This window comes from Simochromis diagramma, unplaced genomic scaffold (assembly GCF_900408965.1).
Source record: "Simochromis diagramma unplaced genomic scaffold, fSimDia1.1 OVJJ01000516.1, whole genome shotgun sequence".
Lineage (NCBI taxonomy): Eukaryota > Metazoa > Chordata > Actinopteri > Cichliformes > Cichlidae > Simochromis > Simochromis diagramma.
This window is the reverse complement of record NW_024386938.1, coordinates 2030015-2050309: the sequence shown is the minus strand read 5'-3', so window position 1 is coordinate 2050309 and position 20295 is coordinate 2030015. Positions and strand designations below refer to the sequence as shown.

At 41.6% G+C, this 20295-nt stretch overlaps 1 protein-coding gene across 2 annotated transcripts in view; it reads left to right on the top strand.

Moving 5' to 3' along the window:
* The first annotated feature begins 2899 nt into the window (after nt 1–2899).
* Nucleotides 2900–20295, top strand: part of LOC120736866 (serine/threonine-protein kinase BRSK2-like) — a 37816-nt gene continuing 20420 nt past the window's right edge. For both annotated transcript variants that reach the window (XM_040037214.1, XM_040037213.1), the window contains exons 1-8: nt 2900–4321; nt 4701–4795; nt 8135–8220; nt 8428–8568; nt 10119–10235; nt 10615–10648; nt 10727–10795; nt 11989–12135. In XM_040037214.1, coding sequence (XP_039893148.1) covers nt 4234–4321; nt 4701–4795; nt 8135–8220; nt 8428–8568; nt 10119–10235; nt 10615–10648; nt 10727–10795; nt 11989–12135 — 777 coding nt within the window. In that variant the 5' untranslated portion in view covers nt 2900–4233. The remainder of the gene's footprint in view (nt 4322–4700; nt 4796–8134; nt 8221–8427; nt 8569–10118; nt 10236–10614; nt 10649–10726; nt 10796–11988; nt 12136–20295) is intronic.

The window sequence follows — 20295 nt, the reverse complement described above, 5'->3', positions numbered from 1 at the left end:
TCACAAAGCACTGTAGGATAATCTGAGCTACATCAACCTGACTCTATCCACAGATTAAGATTAAAAGGGATTAAGATTTGGATACGTCATACAGTTATCACAATGTGGAAATTTAATCACATACAGTGATGCAGCACCCAGTGGTTTTGCGTTGTGTGTGTGTGTGTGTGTGTGTGCGTGCGTGCATCACTTACGTCTGCTATACATGAAGCACTTCATACACCTTTGACAGATCAGCCTAATGCTAAATGTTTCTAGCCTAGATTCAAGCATGGCTGGCCACACTCTAGTCTTAACATCAGTTGTGAACTAGATTAGCAATGAAAGAAAAGAAACCAGAGTGCTGCTATATATACACTGCTTATGTGCAAACCATGTGCCTGTAAGACAAGTTATTCCTGACCCTGGAAACAACTGCTATTAAAGATTTTATTGTCCACTTACTTGATTGATTTCTTGCTTTTGACCCCATTGCTTTATCCTCCAATAACAGAGTAACGTTTCCTCCTAGAAATCAAATGCTCACTGCTACAAGCTTAGTGAAGTATGGCTGATAGCCCGTAATAGCTACTGCTGTGAGTGGGTTTATAGATTTTATTCTTCATTAAAAACTGATTCCAGTGTTTTGGGGCTGCCAGTCCTGTCACAGAGAGACGTTTGAGTGCTAGCTGGATCTTAAGGAAGCACTCAAAGTATTTTAGGTGGAATAAAGTCATGCAAGCAAATTCTTAAGATGGAAAACAGAACAACAACAACAATCAGCATGATCACCACAAACTGTATGTAAGAGACCAGCACAAAGTCACACATTGGTTTTTGCCAGCAGTTAGTGTTTAGGCCATGTTGAGGGGGGTTGAGTCAGAAGTGCACATATTTGTACAAGAGGGTCGAGTGCTAAGTTATCATGCTTAGATATCAACAAGCAACAGTAAAGTTTGCAAAGCACACTAGTCACAAATACCTGCTCACTGGTGCTAAATAGCCGAGCATACATATATCAGAATTGAACTCACCAAGAGCACAGACCTCTAGGATAGGCTGTTTGCATTAGCAACAAAGCATTATTTGTCAGATAATTCCGACAAAAACACACCTAAAAAGGACCAGCACCACAAAAACAGTGACTCCACTTAGTGGAGGAGAGGTTCTGCACACAGCAAGGCCACAAGTCACCACTTTTAGGATCCATCTGTCAGTCTAAGAAGCCACACCCCTAACTTTAAGCCTTAATAGAGTATAAAGGCTGCATTATAAAATAATCCCAGGCTGCCAGACACACAGTAGTTACAAAAGGGCAAAAAGCGGTGGTGGGGGTTTTTCTTTTTGCCAAACTCTAAAAAGGCAGCTGACACAAAGTCAGCTGTTGGACATTTAACTTGGGAGTGTTTGGAGGTTGATTAAATCCTGTTGGATTCGTTTTTTCAAACTTGGAGGTCGTCTCTTAGCAACCACAAGTAGGAGGAGGAGTGGCCCTAGTATAGAGCCTTGCTGAACTCTTGCAATTATTTTCAACTTCAGTAATCAGAAAATATATTTCACAATTAATGACAAAGTGCCCAAAATATTTGTAAGTTTGAATTTCTGTGACAGTCAAGCAAATTACAAATTTATTAGTAAGTGCCTCCCACCCGACACCCACAGAATCAGATATTTTTTTAGTATAGCAACTTTGGCGTAACCGTTGAAAGCATACAAAAATTTACCATTACATTTTTGTTTCTTAGATGCAGTAACGGTCCTCGGGTCTGAGTTGGCTGTTTTTCATTTATTTACATATTTATTTTAATTAAATTTTCATTTATTTATTTATCTGCAATCTTAAACGTTCATAACTTCTTAAATATGGGGGGATTAGCATTAGCATTAGAAGAAAAACTGAAACAGTGCTTTCTGGGTAAATGTTAAAGGATAACAGCATGTGGGACAGGTATAAGCGGCTGGTCAAACCGAGTTATAGTATATGAAAGTTCTTCTTTTAATCTACACTTTGACACCAGACTTGTCTTCTGGCTGTGACTCCTTCCATGTGTTGAATACAGTACACTCATTTTTTCATTTTTAACACTCACCTTGGAGCCTTCAGTGCTTTCAGTGTTATCCTTTCAAATTTTACCCTGGTAGTATTATGTTCTTGATGCCCACCTCGTTTACTTCAGTGTTTCCTGTAGCCCAGACAGGTATTAAAAGAAAAATAAAAAGCTGATTCTGAGGGGTTAACAACTGGCAGACTGGATTCATTTTATATGGAATGATCCTGTTACAGTGCATCCAATTTTGCAGTCATATACAGTAATAAAATCTAAAACCAGAACCTGGACAGCAGCTGCCATCTAACCTGCAGAAAAACAAAGAAACAATACAATCGAACTTTTACACTTTCTTCATCTATGTGTTGTTCAAAAGTTTTGCCAAACAGATTTTTCTGTGTGCTGAACATGTGCAAAGTAACACATCAATTGCGTGACTGGCTGCATTACGGCTACATCGCATTATAACTGGCGCTATAACTTCTATTTTACTTTAAATAGGAGCCAACATTGTAACAATAGAAATGTTATAATGTTGGCTTCCATTTAAAAAAATGACAAACGAGATTTCTGTTGGCATATTGCCATTATTTGTACTGAACCAATTATTTATTTGTGTACGTCTGTGATGCTGATGTTCACGTGGTCATGTGCCTTTTAAAAAAAAATTACGCTTGTGCTGTTGTTGCAGTCAGTCACAAACAGCATTGTGGAACTTTGCAGTAGTTAAAAGGATGGGTGGGGAGGGGAGGTAGGGAGTTGGATGGTGGGGAAGGGGAGGGGGGGAGTTGGACGAGGTAGAGGCGTAGCACCAGGGAGGGGTGGGGCGGGAACTATGGAACCCGGATGCTGATGCTGACCCATGAAAAGGAGGAGGAGGAGTGTAATAGGTGGAGGAAACAAGAGGGGTAAAAAACGGGTAGCGGCAGAGTAGAGGAGGACATCCCGTCAATGATAAACACTCCCATGGATGCGGCCAACTTCGGACTACCTGAAAGACTCGAAACTAAAATGTTTTTACTTATTTAGCGTTTGTTTTTCTGCTCCTTGTGCACGAAGCAGCCGGCTAAGGGAGGAGATGCGGTGATATCATGAGCAAAACCGGCCAGCGAGAAAGAAAGGAAAGACAGAGAAGAAGAGAGAGGGAGGGGGAGAGGGAGCAGGGGAAGAGGAGAGGCGGGGAGTCGGCTACCACCAGGCCAGCTGAGGATGCTTGTTGTTTCTAGAAGCGGGATTAATCACCGGGTTGAGCGCTGATCCTTCCCCCGGCGCACCGAGCGCACCTCTCCACGCTGCAGCTGTCCCGAGCCAGCACGCCTTTCGGCCGTCTGGCCCGGTCTGCCCCCGAGGCTGTTTGCCTTTTTGATGCTCTTCCCCCTCTTCCTCTATTTCCTGATGCAGGGCCGGGGAGGGGGCGAGCCAAAGTGTGCACCGGATATTGGAAAACCCATTCTTCTTGCTGATGCTGTTTGTGATAATAGATTGTTATCTGGGCAACGCCGCATCTACACAGAAAGGCAGATTGTGACCAAATGAGGCCCGACTTGACAGGAAGAGGGGAATGTATGGGCTCGGGAGGATTATGAAAACAGTTTTTTTGGACGGCAACAGAAGAACGGGGGTCCCTGATATCGATCAGGGCATTCTGGCTTCGGATATTTGAGACTGCTCTTACAGAAATCAATCTGTGGCAAATGTAGCCTTCCTGTCCAGGTCTGAATGAGATTTTTCGTTACTGCTGTACTCTTGGCCAGCTGCATAAGCTATATAGGATCAATCAGCTTTAAACTACAGTTATTTATAGCAGGGGGGTGGGTTTAATGTGACTGTTCGCACCTCTGTGGACATCTCCCATCTCTGGTACCGGCTAAACCTCACACGTCCTCATCTCTGATCTTTTCCTACCTTTCCTTTGAATGATGCCGCTTCCTGTGCTTTGGTAACACTGACTTGAAAGACTCTGGATTTACAGAGTGGAAACAGGACCGGTTCTCACTCCTGACCGCATGACAAACAATTGCATGGGAGTAGCCTGCGAGGCCCGGCTTTAGATCACGACCAGTCCGCACCTCCTCTCTTCTCCTTTCCTCCTCTCTGCACCGCCGTATAGCCGCCTGTAATGTGCGTTACGGCATTACGCACGGAGCAGGAGCGAGCGCTATCTTGATTTGCCTTATATCTGGAATAGAATTTCATCTCGGGAAGGATGAGCAGCAAAGAGCTGACGGTGGGCCAGTCCAGTCAGTTTGTGGGGCCTTACCGGCTGGAGAAGACCCTCGGGAAGGGACAGACAGGTAGGCACCCTGCAGAGTAACGCAAAAAACAGGGCGTCTGCAAGGTGCGCCGGGGTGTAACACCCCACTGCAAAGCCACTTTAACATTTCTGTAATATCGAAGCTCATGGTTTAATCCGTATTTATTCTGTACACTAAGTCTTCTCATCTCCTGTAGTTTTATCCCTCCACGGCCTTCTTAAAGGGTCTCCCAAAGGCTAAACATTTTTGAGGAGGTTTCTGAGAATGGAGATAACTCTAAATCAGTTTTTTGAAGCTGAGTTGGAAGAATAAAGCTTTTTGAATTAATCATGACATCCCTTCCTTCCTGTTATTCACACCGCATCATGATCTGCGATATTCAGATGCTCTCTTCTCCTCCCTCTGTCTTGCTTCTCAGGACTTGTGAAGTTGGGTGTCCACTGTATAACAGGGCAGAAGGTGGCCATAAAGATCGTCAACAGAGAGAAGCTCTCTGAATCGGTTCTAATGAAGGTACAGCACTCCAAATTCACCTCATCTACTTATCCAACTGTCTTTCTAGCTGTGCCGTGCATATAGTCACTGTGGCTGTCATTATGGTGGCTGCCAAGCTCAAATCATGTTAAGCTTGCACTCTGCAGAAATAGCAGCAGAAAATGAGTCTTTATTTTTGTCAAGAAAAGCCCGGCAGTGTGTTGGAACTTGGAGCTGCCGAGTGTGTGTGGGCACTGCTTCTGTATACCGAACAATAGGGATGATTTCATTCTGCTAATTAAGCCCTCTGATGAAAGCAACTGCAGCTGAAATACACTGGACTGAACTGAAATCTAAATAGCTTGTTCATGTTGGCGTTTTTAATGTGGTTGATTGCTCGGAGCTTTACAGGGTATGTCTTTTTTAAAACTGGCAGGTTGCACAAGGCACACTTTAGGCGCTAGACGTGCAGCACGGTGCTAGCATATGTTTTAAGATGTGCAAAAATGTCAGCATCCTAAAAACACCGGATAGCTCAAGATTTCACAGTGAGGCAGATACATATCACACATCTGGTATGTTTGGCTTAAACATCACGAACCTGCTCCTGTCCCATTTCCATGTGTGTGTTTATTTTATCAGAACAATACAAAATAATGTTTTCTTTCTATAGTCTGATAACTGTGTTGGGAAAAAAGCAGCATTCACCAATAGCACGTGACAAATGCCCTGAATCACTCAAGCTTAAAAAGGCACAAAATTCAAGGGATGAACCAGTGCTGTGTCCACACATAACGGACAACTTAGCAAAGAGTTAGTGCTAGTGCTGCAAAAACACATAATTTGTACCAATTTCTTTAGCTGAATATGCAAAATAAAATGTCAAAGAACAATTTTTACAGACAAAAAAATAATAATTTTTGCACCAACAAAGTGATTCCAAAACATGGCAAATCTTGTCATGTGTGGTGTGTCTTTAAAAACAAGTGGTGGACAAAAGAAATGACAGGCCTAAAAACTATCTGCAGGCGATGACCTGAAGAAGGAGAACCATCTCAGAAACGCAAAAGAAGTCCAGGTGGCTCTCTTTGAAACTTGAACAGTATCTGAAAGTTGACCTCAGTTGTGTTGAAGCAGAGTGGAATCATGTTGACAGACAACAAAAGGCAGCCAGTTTCCAAAGAAGAGTTTTTTTGATGTCCTTCAAGAAGCCTTGAGGACTATTCCTGAAGACTAGTTTAAGAAATGACAAGAAAATGGCCTCAGAGAGTTCAGACTATGGTGAAGAATAAATGTGGTCATACTAAATGCTGACTTATATTTAGTATGACCAATATTTTTTTTATATACTGTATTGCTGTACATTTTTGAATGTTTCAATAAATTGCTGCTCATATTTCCCAATTTCCTACCAAAATATAAAGATATCACTGTGTGGCTACAGACTTTTTCATATATGTTTAGTTTTATGCTGTCTTAAAATATATTTCTTGCGTCACAGTCCTGTTGTATTCAATTAAACCAAGCAGTTTTTCATAGATGTGTTTTACATAGACAACAAGTAGTCCTTAAATGGCCTCACAAAGGTCTTTGTTTAAACTTTTAGGGCATTTCAGACTATATTTTTCAGCTGTAAAGTTTATTTAAAAGACAGTAGACATGACATGAATTTACTGTCCAGCAATCAATCTGGCAGTGTGGAAGGAAAATCAATGCTGCGCCTAGTTCTCTGCCACGTGTTCTGCTCTATAATAGGTCATGCTGTGGACAGCTACTAGAGCTGAATGAATGAATAAATATTTAAAAGGAACACTTAAAATTACATTTCTTTTAAAAAATAGGCATCCATATTTTCATGTATTGTAATAAAACATAAGCAATAAGCATAAAAAGTTTAGCAATAGCTAATGTGATATGATATAATATGTCTAAGGAAGTACAAGTACTGAATTTAGTCAGATAAATCTTGAGAATGGCCTTTAGACAGAAAAACTAGCTTTTTTCTTTGGTTTCATCATATTTGACTGATCAAAGATTAATAAAAAAAATGTAACTATATAAGTTTTACAGAAAACTGCTCCTGGAATCAACTGACACGGCCTGGTCTCAAGGCAAAATGTGAAACAGTCACCGAAAAGAAATATTTTGGTTCATTTAAACACAGGTAATGTGCTACAATAGGAAGTAGATTTTATGCCTTAAGCTGTGCTCTTCGGACTCTTCAAAAGGGATACGTCACCTTGACAGAGCTTTGAAAAAGTGGCAGCCATATTTGAATCCAAACCGTGTTTTAGTTCATAAACCTAGAAAGTTATTTTGGTTTTCAGATGCTAACCAAACATCATTAACATCAATTATTAATTCTGTGTGGAATTTGAACTATGGTCTCTGAGAGTCAAAATGACTCAACCATAGTAGCCCTGCTAGCTAAGAAGCTGCTTGCTAAAAAAGGCTAAAATGTTAGCAGCAAAATTACGTAATTATGTATTTCTTTGGAGGTTTGTTAGCTATGAGTTGTAAATGTTATTCATCCATAAAGCAGGAGTAACAAAAAACAAAACAAAACACAGGCTCTAAAAAGGGATGCACTAATAATTTGTCAGAATAGCTCTATAAGCTAATACGGGCCTTCTTGAACGATATCTGCGTATTGTCAAAGTAAGATGATATTTACTGCAGCGGTACACGTTTATGTACGGTGACACACCAATTTTGCACTAGTTAAAATGCTCAGAGATGGTGTGGTGAAGAGCTAAAATACTTTTAAAAGGTTTGGTTATTTTTCTATAATTAAAAGTTAAAAGACAAACAAACAAAACAAAAGAGAAACGGCTGTGCCAAACTGTTATTTTTAACTTGGATAGTGGCCCAGAAATTCACAGTCACACTCTGTAAATGCCAAGTCTTTATCTTCATGAAAGTTTAGATAAGACACAGGCTTTAAACTAGCATTTTGATTAGTAACTAGCATAATGGAGCTAGCTTACTACGGCTTTGACCTGCTTACTAGCTTGCGCAAAGTAAATGATGGTATTAGAACAGGGCACATTTGATTCATGATTTCTTAACAATTTCAATTTCAGAACTTTTTGTTCTAAATTATAATTTGTGTATTGCATCTCTACTTTGTTTCTATTTCTGATTATTCTGCACTAAATGTAGCACACTATTGAAAAGAAGTTGAAAAACAAGTCTGCCTATTCTGAATTTTTACCCAACTTTTTTTTATGTGCTTGTGTCCTCCCTCTTGCTGTCTTACATCATATTTCCCTTCCTCTTCTGTCTGACATTTCCATTTCTATCATTTCTAACTTGCTCTTTTCTCTCTCCCTCTCTCTTAACCTTTCTCTACACCTCTCCCTCCCTCCGTCTGTGCAGGTGGAGAGAGAAATAGCTATTCTTAAACTAATAGAGCACCCTCATGTTCTGAAGCTGCATGATGTCTATGAAAATAACAAATACCTGTGAGTACATCTCTGTGTCTTTCTCCTTTCTGCTGACATAAAATAATCTGCTTCTGGATCTCTGCTAGAGCAGAAACAACACTGAATTAAAAAGGGAAGAATGTTCTGTAAGACAAAAGCGAGATAAATAAGCACATGGCATAGAAGATATACTGCAGAGATAAACCTTTTGTTTTTTATGTTACTTATTTCTTGTCTGTGACCCAGGTACCTTGTGTTGGAGCATGTATCTGGCGGAGAGTTATTTGATTACCTGGTGAAGAAGGGTAGGCTCACCCCCAAAGAGGCCAGGAAGTTCTTCAGACAAATCATCTCTGCCCTGGACTTCTGCCATAGTCACTCCATATGGTCAGTGAGAAGCTACAGGAAACCTTTCTCATTTGTCGTTTGCCTGTTGATGACTTTTCTTTAATGGCTTTAAGAACTAAATCATTCTCAGTTTTTCTGATCCTTTACTTAGTTAAAGTAGCAGTATGACAATTTAAAGATCTACAAGTAAAAGCAGTGCTTACAAACTCCTACTCAAGGAACAGTATGAATATTATCAGATAAACTGCAAGCAAAAATACTGATTCTGCAGATATTTGCCGCCTGGGCCTTACAGGTTGTTATGAATAATAATTAGACCTGGGTTTGTTTTATCTATTTCATATTCAAGCAGCTGGTTTAGCCCACTGGCTCCCAAGATGGAATGAATGAGAGATAATTCATTATTCATTTAGCCACATTCTAGCTTCTCATCGTCTTTTTATAATAGAATTTGGAGAATTAAAATAAATATTATTGAATATTCGTATTTAAATTTATTTCACTTATTTATTTTTATTTAACAAGGAAAAAGGTAGAGGATTAAAACTCTTTTAGATGAGTGTCCTAGCCAAGAAAGCACAAATGAGACTATGTTAGAAGTTTAAAGGGACCCTTTAAACAGTGGTAGGTGCTCATATTAGCCATTAAACCTTCAAAAACTCAGGTCAGCTAATGTATCTATAGTGCCTATGACTCAAAACACTAATAGTTTCAGATCAGTTTTTTCTACTCTTGTGTCTTCATGATTTCAATAAGAGGGAAAGATGCCTAATATGGTCATATCGGGCACCGCCCACTTCCTATTTTGTTGTTTGAGGGGCAGAAAAATTGTCTTAAAGAGAGGCTAGCTTTAAGGAAAGGATTATTTTAAATCATCAGTTGTGGAAAGCTACTCTAGTAGAGTTCTTCAATAAAAATTAGGATTTGGAAAAGAGCATAATCAGTCCACTTGAATGAGGAATTGTCTCTGGTGGAATTATTACCAAATGCAGATTGAGCCCCAAGGTTTTCCATCTAGGGGCCAAACCTATACGCTAGCTGTATGTGATTTTTTTTTTTAAGCTCATCATATACTTCTAATGAAGAATTTTTGTTTGTTAATAAATTGCTGATTGTGGCTGTTAGATAACAGCGATTTTTCAAATTTCTCATTTCATATTTAGTGGTGACTCAAACAAAATTGCACTGTGGATACAAATTTTGGTGACTGTTAGTAATGTGTGGGTAACGTACACTGAACGTGACACATATGCAACTTGATTGGCTTACATGTTTCACTGCTGATTGGCTCTTTGGAGGCATAGTCATGACAATCACCATCTGTGTTTGAATTCTAACACAGGTTGATTTGTTTTAGCATTATCTGAGTGCCATGTCACCTGCTTATAGAATTGGTCTGATTGAAACCAGTTCCCTATTAGAACCACATGGAGGCTTTCTCTTCCAGATGCCTAACCTTTAATAAACACTGTGCTATGAATGTTCACGTCAAACAAGTCAACCAAATATACAAATAAGTACCTTTCTTCTTTCTACTTACGGCTTGGAAAAAATGCTTCAGTTCTTTCATTGAGTGTTTGTATGTTCAGTCACAGAGACCTTAAGCCAGAGAATCTTCTCCTGGATGAGAAGAACAACATCAGGATAGCAGACTTTGGCATGGCCTCGCTACAAGTTGGGGATAGTCTGCTGGAAACCAGCTGTGGGTGAGTATGGGCAAAGACCACAAAGAAGATTTTGTGGTTCAGTTGTCTTATCAGTTTTATTGTAATGGATAAAACAGATAGCATGTGTGCAGTATCTTAGTATTTTAATGAATTTAAGCAACCCATAAAACATCCATTGTGCTTTTTACACAATCAATGGCAGCATTCACCAAAGCTCAAACGCTCAGCCCATTGGGAGGAGTGTGGATTTAAATGATAAAATTAGCAACAGATTGTAGGTTTTACCTGGATTCACCTTTTCAATCCGTGGATTAAAAAGCAGGTGTTCTCAGTTTTTGTACTCTCAGATCAAAACACAATCAACATCCATGAAAGCGTTTTTGATATCTTGGTGAATAAAATAATTCTTTCCTTTCAGATCTCCCCACTATGCTTGCCCAGAGGTCATAAGGGTGAGTTACCTACTTTAAATGAATGATGTCTTTTGTGTGTGTTTGCATGTGTAACATTAACCCACTGCGGTGTTTCAGGGTGAGAAGTACGATGGTCGTAGGGCGGACGTTTGGAGTTGTGGAGTCATTCTGTTTGCTCTCCTCGTGGTAAGAAGATTCTCTCAGCTTCTGGGGTTTTTATATCTCTTTCTTATATTGTGTACTCTTTTCTTTTTTGTATGATTGTACGACTTATGTCTATTTAGAACATTTACTCTTTGAGCTCTCAGTTATTAGCTGTAACCACGTAACCCAAAACTGAACCTTGTGGTTGAGAGATGAACAAAAAGTGCTTCTTTGACGAAAAGAAAGAAAGAAAGCTGGGGACCGTATGCTGTAAGGTTATTAAAGAGGTCCAGGTGGAATCTGCCCTGAGGCCATATACTGCAGGTCTTCCCCCTGCTCTCCCTCCCAGCTTTCCTGTCTTTTCTCCACAGTCCTTTCACAATAAATGCTAAACAATGGATAATATTTAATGTGGGTTAATAACAGTGATCTGATTTCCAAGATCTTGGCTGAGGTCTGCCATGTGCTTTTACCCCTCTGAGGTCACCCTGGGTGATTTGTCCTAACTTTATATCTTGGAGAAAGGCCAAATGGATCATTCTGGAAAAAATCTGAATAGTTTTTGAAATGTGTTAGAGTTATTTATTTATTATTTTTCTTTGTTTCCTGATTACCAAGACAAGAGAGAACTACTTAACACGAAGAAGAAGTAAAAATTCTGATTGCCCTGGGATGGATTTAGAGTTAGGGTTAGGACTGGGTTCGTTACAGATGATGACTTAGAGCTTATCAGTTCAACACTGACATTCGAGGGCCCACTTGGGTCTGAGTGATGTCAATTGTCACATCATAAATGCAAGGTGCCATGCACATGTCTAAGTGCTTTCCAGTTTTTTGGGACTTGTCTGCAAGACACTATACCACATTGCACAAACTAATCCTCCTTAAGGTGGACTTGAAGCAGCCTTGGTTATCAGTGGTGTCCACAGCTTTACATGTTCATGTCCTTAGTCCTCAGGATATCATAAGGTGTAACGTGTGGAGCTGGTACTTACTCTGAATGTCACCAGCTATTATTAGATGAGATACATCTCAATTTGGATAGAAGAGTTGGACCAAAAAAGCAATTCTGATATCTGTACATAAAGACTTTAAATGGTTAGGGTTGACTGGGAAAACAATTTTGACACAAAGTTGCCAGCTGCAGACTGGTGAGCAGTTCTTCTTTTTGATTAAACCACCAGTACTTCTTAATCTCATCCTTTCTCTCTCCATCGTCTGCCGTCACTTTCCAGGGTGCCTTGCCTTTTGATCATGACAACCTGCGGCAGCTTCTAGAGAAAGTGAAAAGTGGAGTATTCCACATGCCACACTTTATACCTCCTGACTGCCAAGCTTTGCTCAAAGGAATGATAGAAGTCAACTCTGACAAGAGACTAACGGTAAGAAGGGAACATGTCACTATTACCAACATTAGCTGATGGTGATTTACCTAGATTTTCTGAGCCCATGTTTTAGTTTTCGTTGATTATATAATAATAATGCAGCAACGCACAAGATATGTAACTACAGTGACATTGAAGAGGTTATCCAACATCATGTTGGAAGCAAAGATGAAGAGCTCTCTCTGAATTCTTTTCGTTTTCCTGTTAAAATCTATCGGAAGGAGAATAAAGGAGCTTCAACCCACAAGATTAGGCATGACTATACAAATCAAAAAGTGTACTCTAATTTGATTCATTTTGTCTACAACGAACCCAACTAAACATTTTGTAATTATGGCTGACTTTAAGCTAACTTGTCAGGCTATGGATTGTTCCAGATAAAGACATTGTTGGACTTGCTCATCTGACCGACATTCATTAGCATATCTGCAAGCTAGCTTCCTACTAACAGTATTAACTGGGCATTACTTCCTTAAGAATACCGCCTGCACAGATAGCAGGTTGGTCCTGCTTGTCGCAGTCGGAGGTCCTAGCCAGTGTTACCAGCTAAATTCAAATCAAATTCAAATTTTATTTGTCACGTACACAGTCATACACAGTACGATATGTAGTGAAATGCTTGGACAACTGCTCGTGACCTAAAGAAAACAAAAAAGGAAAAGGCTATGAATAAGATAGGAAATAAATATGAAAAATTAAAAAGGGTAAATTTAACTAGGAAGGAATAAAATATAAATTAAGGTTAAAAATGAAATAACTGTACAACACAAATTAGAATGAAGGGTAAATTTAACTGGGAGAATAAGATAAAATATATAAATTAAAGTTGAAAATAAAATAACTGTACAACAAAATACACAATATAGAACTATATAAGAATGTATGAAGAAATATAAATAAATATATACACAATAACAGCAGCATATACACAATAACAGCAGCGTGATTTAAGTAATGAAGTGAAAACAATGTCCAGAAAGTCCAGTGTGTGTGTAAGAACTGTATGTGTGGGTCAGTACTGTGTGGTGGTGTGATTGAGAGACCGTATCGCCTGCGGGAAGAAGCTCCTCCTCAGTCTCTCTGTGTTGGTCTTCAGGGAGCGGAATCGCTTTCCTGACCTCAACAGAGAGAACAGTCCGTTGTTGGGATGGCTGAGGTCCTTCACGATCTTCCTGGCCTTGGTCCAGCACCGCCTGCTGTAGATTGAGTGCAGGTCAGGGAGCTCGGAGCGGATGGTGCGCTCAGCTGACCGCACAACCCTCTGTAGAGCTCGTCTGTCCTGCATGGTGCTGTTCCCGAACCAGGTTAAGATGTTTCCCGTCAGGATGCTCTCTATGGTGCAGGAGTAAAAGTTCCTGAGCACCTTGGAGTGCAGTTGGAAGTCTCTCAAGCGTCTGAGGTGGTAGAGACGCTGACAGGCCTTTTTCACCACGGTGTTGATGTGACAGGACCATGACAGGTCCTGCGTGATGTGAACTCCGAGGTATTTGAAGCTGTCCACTCTCTCCACTGGGCACTCGTTGATGACAGGGGTCTGGTAGTTCCTCTCCTGCTTAGTGCTGAAGTCCACTATCAGCTCCTTTGTCTTACTGACGTTTAGAAGGAGGTTGTTCCTCTGGCACCAGTTCTCCAGATTCCTAATCTCCTTCAGGTAGGCCGTCTCGTTGTTATCAGAGATCAGGCCCACCACGACGGTGTCGTCAGCAAACTTGATGATGGTGGTGGAGCTGGTAGTGGCCACACAGTCATATGTGTACAAAGAGTACAGCAGGGGGCTCAGAACACACCCCTGGGGGGCTCCAGTGCTGAGAGTGGTGGAGGCTGAGACATGTCCGCCCATCCTTACTGCCTGTGGTCTGCCAGTTAGGAAGTTGGAGATCCACAGACACATAGATGAGCTGAGTCCCAGATGCTCCAGCTTGGTGGTGAGTGTGGAGGGAATTATGGTGTTAAATGCAGAGCTGTAGTCTATGAAGAGCATTTTAACATAATTCCCCCTTCTAGTGTCCAAGTGAGTGAGTGATGTGTGGAGGAGATGAGAGATGGCATCGTCTGTGGAACGATTTGGACGGTAAGCGAACTGTAGTGGGTCCAGTGTGTCTGGTAGTGAAGAAATGATGAAGTCTCTGACCAGGCGTTCAAAGCACTTCATCACTACTGAGGTGAGGGCTACAGGGCGATAGTCATTGAGAGAAGCAGGGTGGGGTTTCTTCGGGACAGGAACAATGATGGACTCTTTGAAGCATGTGGGGATCACCGACTGAGATAAAGAGATGTTGAATATCTCAGTGAACACAGGAGCTAGCTGGTATGCGCAGTCTCTGAGGATACGACCTGGGATGCCGTCTGGTCCTGCTGCTTTCCTGGTGTTCACTCTCTTGAAGGCTCTCCTTACTTCATGCTCGGAGATGACGAGCACGTTTCCGGTGCTGGCAGCATCTTCCTGTCTGCAGCCATTAGCGCCGCTAACACTAGCATTGTTGGAGTCCTTAGCTGCAGCCTCGAAGCGAGCATAGAAAGTGTTCAGCTCGTCTGCCAGAGTCACGGCCGCGTTCGTCATACCGGTTGTTGGTGCTTTATAGTCCGTTATTGTCCTTAGTCCCCGCCACAGGCTCCTAGAGTCACTCTGTTGGAGTTGTGACTCTAGTTTCCTCCCGTAGCGCTGCTTCGCCTCTTTCACCGCCCTCCGCACGTTATATGACGCGGCTTTGTATGGGTCCATGTCCCGTGTTGTAGGCAGCGGTGCGGGATCTCGGAGCGTCGCGAATGGTTTTATCCACCCACGGCTTCTGGTTGGGAAACGTTGTGATAGTCTTTGTCTCCACGGTATCATCCGCTAGTTTCCCGATGAATCCCACAACCGCTTCCGTAAACACGTTGACATCATCATCGGAGCTGTTTCTGAACATGCCCCAGTCTGCGTCATCGAGTGCGTCCTGTAACGCGGCCACCGATTGATCCGTCCAGCGCGCGACCTTCCTCTGAACCGGAACTTCCTGTTTCAGCCTTTGTTTGTATTTTGGGATGAGGAAGATGGCGGCGTGATCAGATTTGCCAAAAGGAGGGCGGGATTGTGCCTTGTAGCCGTCCTTGACCGTAGTGTAGCAGTGGTCCAGTGTCCTTTCACCTCTGGTGGGGCAGGTGATGTGTTGATAAAAGTTCGGCGCTGCGCGTTTGAGGTTGGCGCTATTAAAGTCCCCCGTCACAATAAGCGCAGCGTCCCGGTGTTGTGTCTGGTGCTGTGTGAGTGCCTCATGCAGCTCGCATAAGGCGGTGACCGTGTCCGCTTGTGGTGGAATATAAACGGCACTTACAATGACCGATGTAAATTCCCGAGGTAGATAAAAAGGACGACACATGATGGACAGTAGTTCCAGATTTGGTGTGCAGGAGCGTCTGAGAGGAACAACGTTCGCACTGTTGCACCAGTTGTTGTTCACCATTAAACACACGCCGCCTCCCCTTGACTTCCCCGAGTCCCGTGTCCTGTCCATGCGGTGAACCGAGAAGAACTCGGCCGGCTGGATGGCGTGGTCCGGCACCGCTGGGTTCAGCCATGTCTCGGTGAAGCAGAGGAGATTGCAGTCCCGAATGTCTCTCTGGAACTTTACCCTGGCCCTGAGGTCGTCAAGCTTGTTCTCCAGTGACTGGACGTTGGCGAGCAGGATGCTAGGCAGAGGTGTGCGGTGTGCACGAGCTCTCAGCCTGTTCCTGACGCCGGCTCGCTTCCCTCTAGGCCACCGCCGCTTCCCTTTGTTCTCCCTCAAGATCTCACTCGGCCAGCTCGGATCCGGAGTTAAAAACTTCGAATTGTGAGTACATTGTATACCAATAGAAACAAGAGTGTCACTGTCATACCTAATGTACCCAATGGTGGTGATTTTGCCGATTTAGAAACGCTGAAAACTAACTTAAAAAACAAAGACAAAGAAAAAGTGGTCGGAGCAGTCGTGACGGCAGCCGACCTCACCGGCGCCATCTTTCAAATTTAAGAGTCAAAGCTAAGAGTCAAAGCCATAAATTATTACCCATTCTGTGAGTTGTTTGCCTCATGACATTGAAATAAATTATATTTATTGAAATATGAACACATAGGCAGCATGGTGGCGTGGTGATTAGCATTGTTGCCTCACAGCAAAAGGTTCATGATTCGATTCCACCATCTGGCCGGGGCGTTTCTGTGTGGAGTTTGCATGTTCTCGCTGTGCTTGTGTGGGTTCTCTACGGGTAATTTGGCTTCCACCCACAGTCCAAAGACATGCAGTTAGTGGGGTGAAGTTAATCGGTAATGCTAAATTGCCCATCAGTGCGATTGGTTGTCTGTCTCTATTTGTTAGCCCTCTGACAGACTAACACCATGTCCAAGGTGTACCTTGCCTCTCGCCCCATGGTAGCTAGCATAGGCTCCAGCGCAACTTAGCAAGGATAAGTGGAATGGATGGTTGGAAATATGTCTGTGAAGGTTCTCAGTCATCCAAGTCATCGTAGTCTAACGAGCTTGGAAAGAAAAGCTTCTGGAGTTCTTGGAGTTGCTTGAAGCCGTTTCACCTCTTCACCCTCTTGGGGCGGGGGACACTCCCACAGGGCTTAAATCTGGGACTCCCCACCATTTGACCTTAGAACTGAAGAAGCTTCTCAGATGAGAGGTGAAACGTCTTCAAGCAACTTAAAGAAGTCCAGACGCTTTTCTTTCCAAGCTCCTTCATTGGTTGGAAATATGAACACGTGCAGTAGCCTAATAATTGGTAAAAATCAGTGTAATCTCAAAATGTACTTATCTATCAAAATGTACTTGGTAACTATCTTAACACTAAACTACAATTCTTTTTCTCCTACATGAGTTATGGAACAGTATTGTGTGTGTTACCTGTCTGTTCACGTTTCCCATTTTTAAAATTTCGAAAAATAAAGGTGGAGATGCTGTTTCACTGAACTGTGGAATGTAGTGTTAACTGAACTAGCTAAGTACCTGCAATTTGTATGATTTGTCAGTGACATTTCAGCCAGATAAACTGTAGCACCATTAAAATGAAAGGCCTGTTTTTGTCTTCCTCTATTTAAAATCAACATCATGCTGTTTCAGAAACTAATTTTAATGTTAGATCTGCTTCCATAATCCTTGTAAATTGCATCAAATGTAAAAGCCTTTCAGGTGTCGTAAAAGTAGCAAAGGAGGGTGGGGATTATCGGATTTTTTACAGCACGTGGCCTGGACATTTAAAAGGGTGGATGAGGGGAAAAGAAAAGACCCGGCCTCTGGGTTTGCTTCAAGATGTGACAGACATTAAACCTGACACGAGACCTTACAGAGGGAGGATGAAGGAGAGAAACGAGGAGGGTAGAAGGAGTGAGCAGAGGCATGGCCGTAAGGTTTTGCTGAAAGACAGAAGTAGAGTCAGCAATGACAGAACTACCACTATTTGTTGTTTCTATTCTTAGACGCAAGTTTGTAGTTTTTAAATGAATCCAGGAACTCAAAACCTTTTCTAACGAAAGGTTAGATTCTTGAAAAAGAAAAGACTGGTAGGGTGAGTAAGTGAACGAATAAAGAAATGAGTGAATGATCTGGGCAGCTAGATGAAGTTCCATTGCACTCAGGTTATAAAATGAAGCTGAGATAAAGCAATCGTGTGGAAATTAATTCATGCTTAACAGGCAGGTAGATGGGGACAACTGTGACAATGTGTGTCACAGAGGGCTGTAAAATAAGGACAGAGAGGAGGAAAAGTCTGGTTAGTTAGTCTACAACAGCAGATTTAATCAAAGCTGTGAGTTTGTCTGATGAGCTGTTGATTAATGGAGCCTGAAACCAGGTCAGACTGTCTCTCCCTCACTCTCTCTGTCTCTATCCGCTTCCTCGTTGCCTCCATGGAAACCACCCACTGCACAAGGAGACAGATTCCACACCAGTTTAGTAGTAGTTAAGATCAAATAAAGCAACGCATCTTTAGTGTTTCATCACATTTAATTTATAACAGGAGACGGTTGGAAAGGCTCCTGTCTGCAGTTCTTTGTAAGCAAGTTCACCAATGCAAATCCCTAGCTGTGTGCAGATGCTTGCAAGTTTCCTCTCTGCAGATGTATAAATGCAGTGCTTACACAGTAGGCCCACTTTCTCCTTTTATACACTTGCAGAACTGCAGCTGCTTCATTATTCTAGCCCCAAGAGATGCTGCACAGGACTGATGGGATGGCTTCTACTTATATGCAGTCCTAATGCAGAGAATCTAATGTACGAGGGCATGTAGGACTGCTGCATGGAAACTTTTTACCATGTTGTGAAAACCAGAATCTGTGGCCCTTTACTGGCTAAATGCTCCACCAGTTAGCTCATATAACTATATTGACCTTGCTGACATGTTGATATAATGAAGATAAAAATACTTAGCTTGTTGACCATCATGTTAGCCTGTCAAATCTTAGCTAGCTAGAAAGAGTAGCTAACGCCTAATAAATTGAGCTGTGAAAAACAGAGTACATTAGCAGCGTGTGGAACCACCTTTGGTAGCAATAACCTCAAGTACATTTTCTGTACTTCATCAATCACTCATCATCATCACTGTGGAGGAATTTTCTGTCCGCTCTCCCTTACAATGTTGCTTCAGTGCAGTGAGGTTTGTGAGCAGTCATTTATGCATCTCAGTGAGGTTGTGGTCTGGACTATGGCTTTGTGGTTTATTCAGATATAACTGCAAAACAATGCTGTAGTGGCATGTTCTTTTTAAACAGTCTGAGATGTAGCTCGTGGGTCCTTCTGAGCATTGCATGGTTTGACCTGGGTTTTATGTCCACTCCTGTAGAGATTGAAATACTTCCACTAATAAGATGGGCTTCACATTGTTTCATTACCTTCCCTGTAAGAAAAATGGCTTCTTTTAGATCACCGTTGTAACATGTCTTTAAAAAGTTAGGATGGGGCAACAAAAGGCGATAAAAGTAAGTGGTACTAAAAGAAACAGCTGGAGGAACATTTTGCAACTAATAAGGTTAACCGGCATCAGGTCAGTAATACAACTGCGTGTAAAAAGAACATCTTAGAAAGACTCAGAAGAAAACATGGGCAGGGGTTCACGAATCTGCAAAAAACTGCACCTGGCAAGATTTCAGAATAATGTTCCCCAAAGAAAAGACTTTGGATATGTCATTATCTACAGTACGTAATAGTATAAATGCAAAAACCTTTACAAGGTACAAGGAGCGAGGCCAAAGATCAGTATTGGATGCCGATGATCTTCAGGCCTTCGGGCAGCACTGAATTAAAAACAGACACGATTCTGTCCTGTAAATCGGTGCATGGGCTGAGGAACAATTCCAGAAATCACTGTCTGTGAACACACGACGCCACACCCAAATGCAGGTTAATGCTACTGTCTTCTCTGGGCAAAGCTCATTTAAAATGGACTGAGGCAAAGTGGAAAACTTTTCTGTGGTCGGATTAACTGAAATTTGAAAGTCCTTTTAAAAAACATGGACCTGCATCTCCTGGACTAAAAAGGTGAGGGACCAAAGATGAGAGTTTCTGAACTGAGGGGGCATCAGTGCACGTTTTAGAGCAACATATGCTTCCATCCAGACAATGTCTTTTTTTTCACCAATGGAAAACATCGTGTAATTAAAAAATTAGGCTGCTGAGTGTTAAAGAGCTCAAATGCAATAGCAAACAAGAAGCAGTGGTTTCTACTTTGTGAAAAAACTGTGAGTTTGTGAGATTTGCAAATCATTCTGTTCTGTTTTTATGTACATTTTATACAACTTCACAACTATTTTTGGACTTGGAGTTGTAACATATGGGTTTGAGTCAGAAGTCTGGGTTCATTTTGAGATGTTTTTTGTTTTTTTAATGAAGCAAATGGTCCGATATAACACGAAACTGGTCAAATGAGACAAATAGAAAAGTTATTTGTTAATAGACTTGATAAATATATTGAGAAGCATAATCTCCTAAGTGATAACCAATATGGCTTTAGAGTGAAAAGGTCCACTTCAATGGCAGTGATGGAACTTGTTGAAGGGATATCTAATGCAATAGATAATAAGGAATATACTGTTGGTGTTTTTATAGACTTAAAAAAGGCGTTTGATACAATTGATCATTCTATATTAATGAATAAACTAGAGAGATATGGCATAAGAGGGATAGCATACAAGTGGATGAAA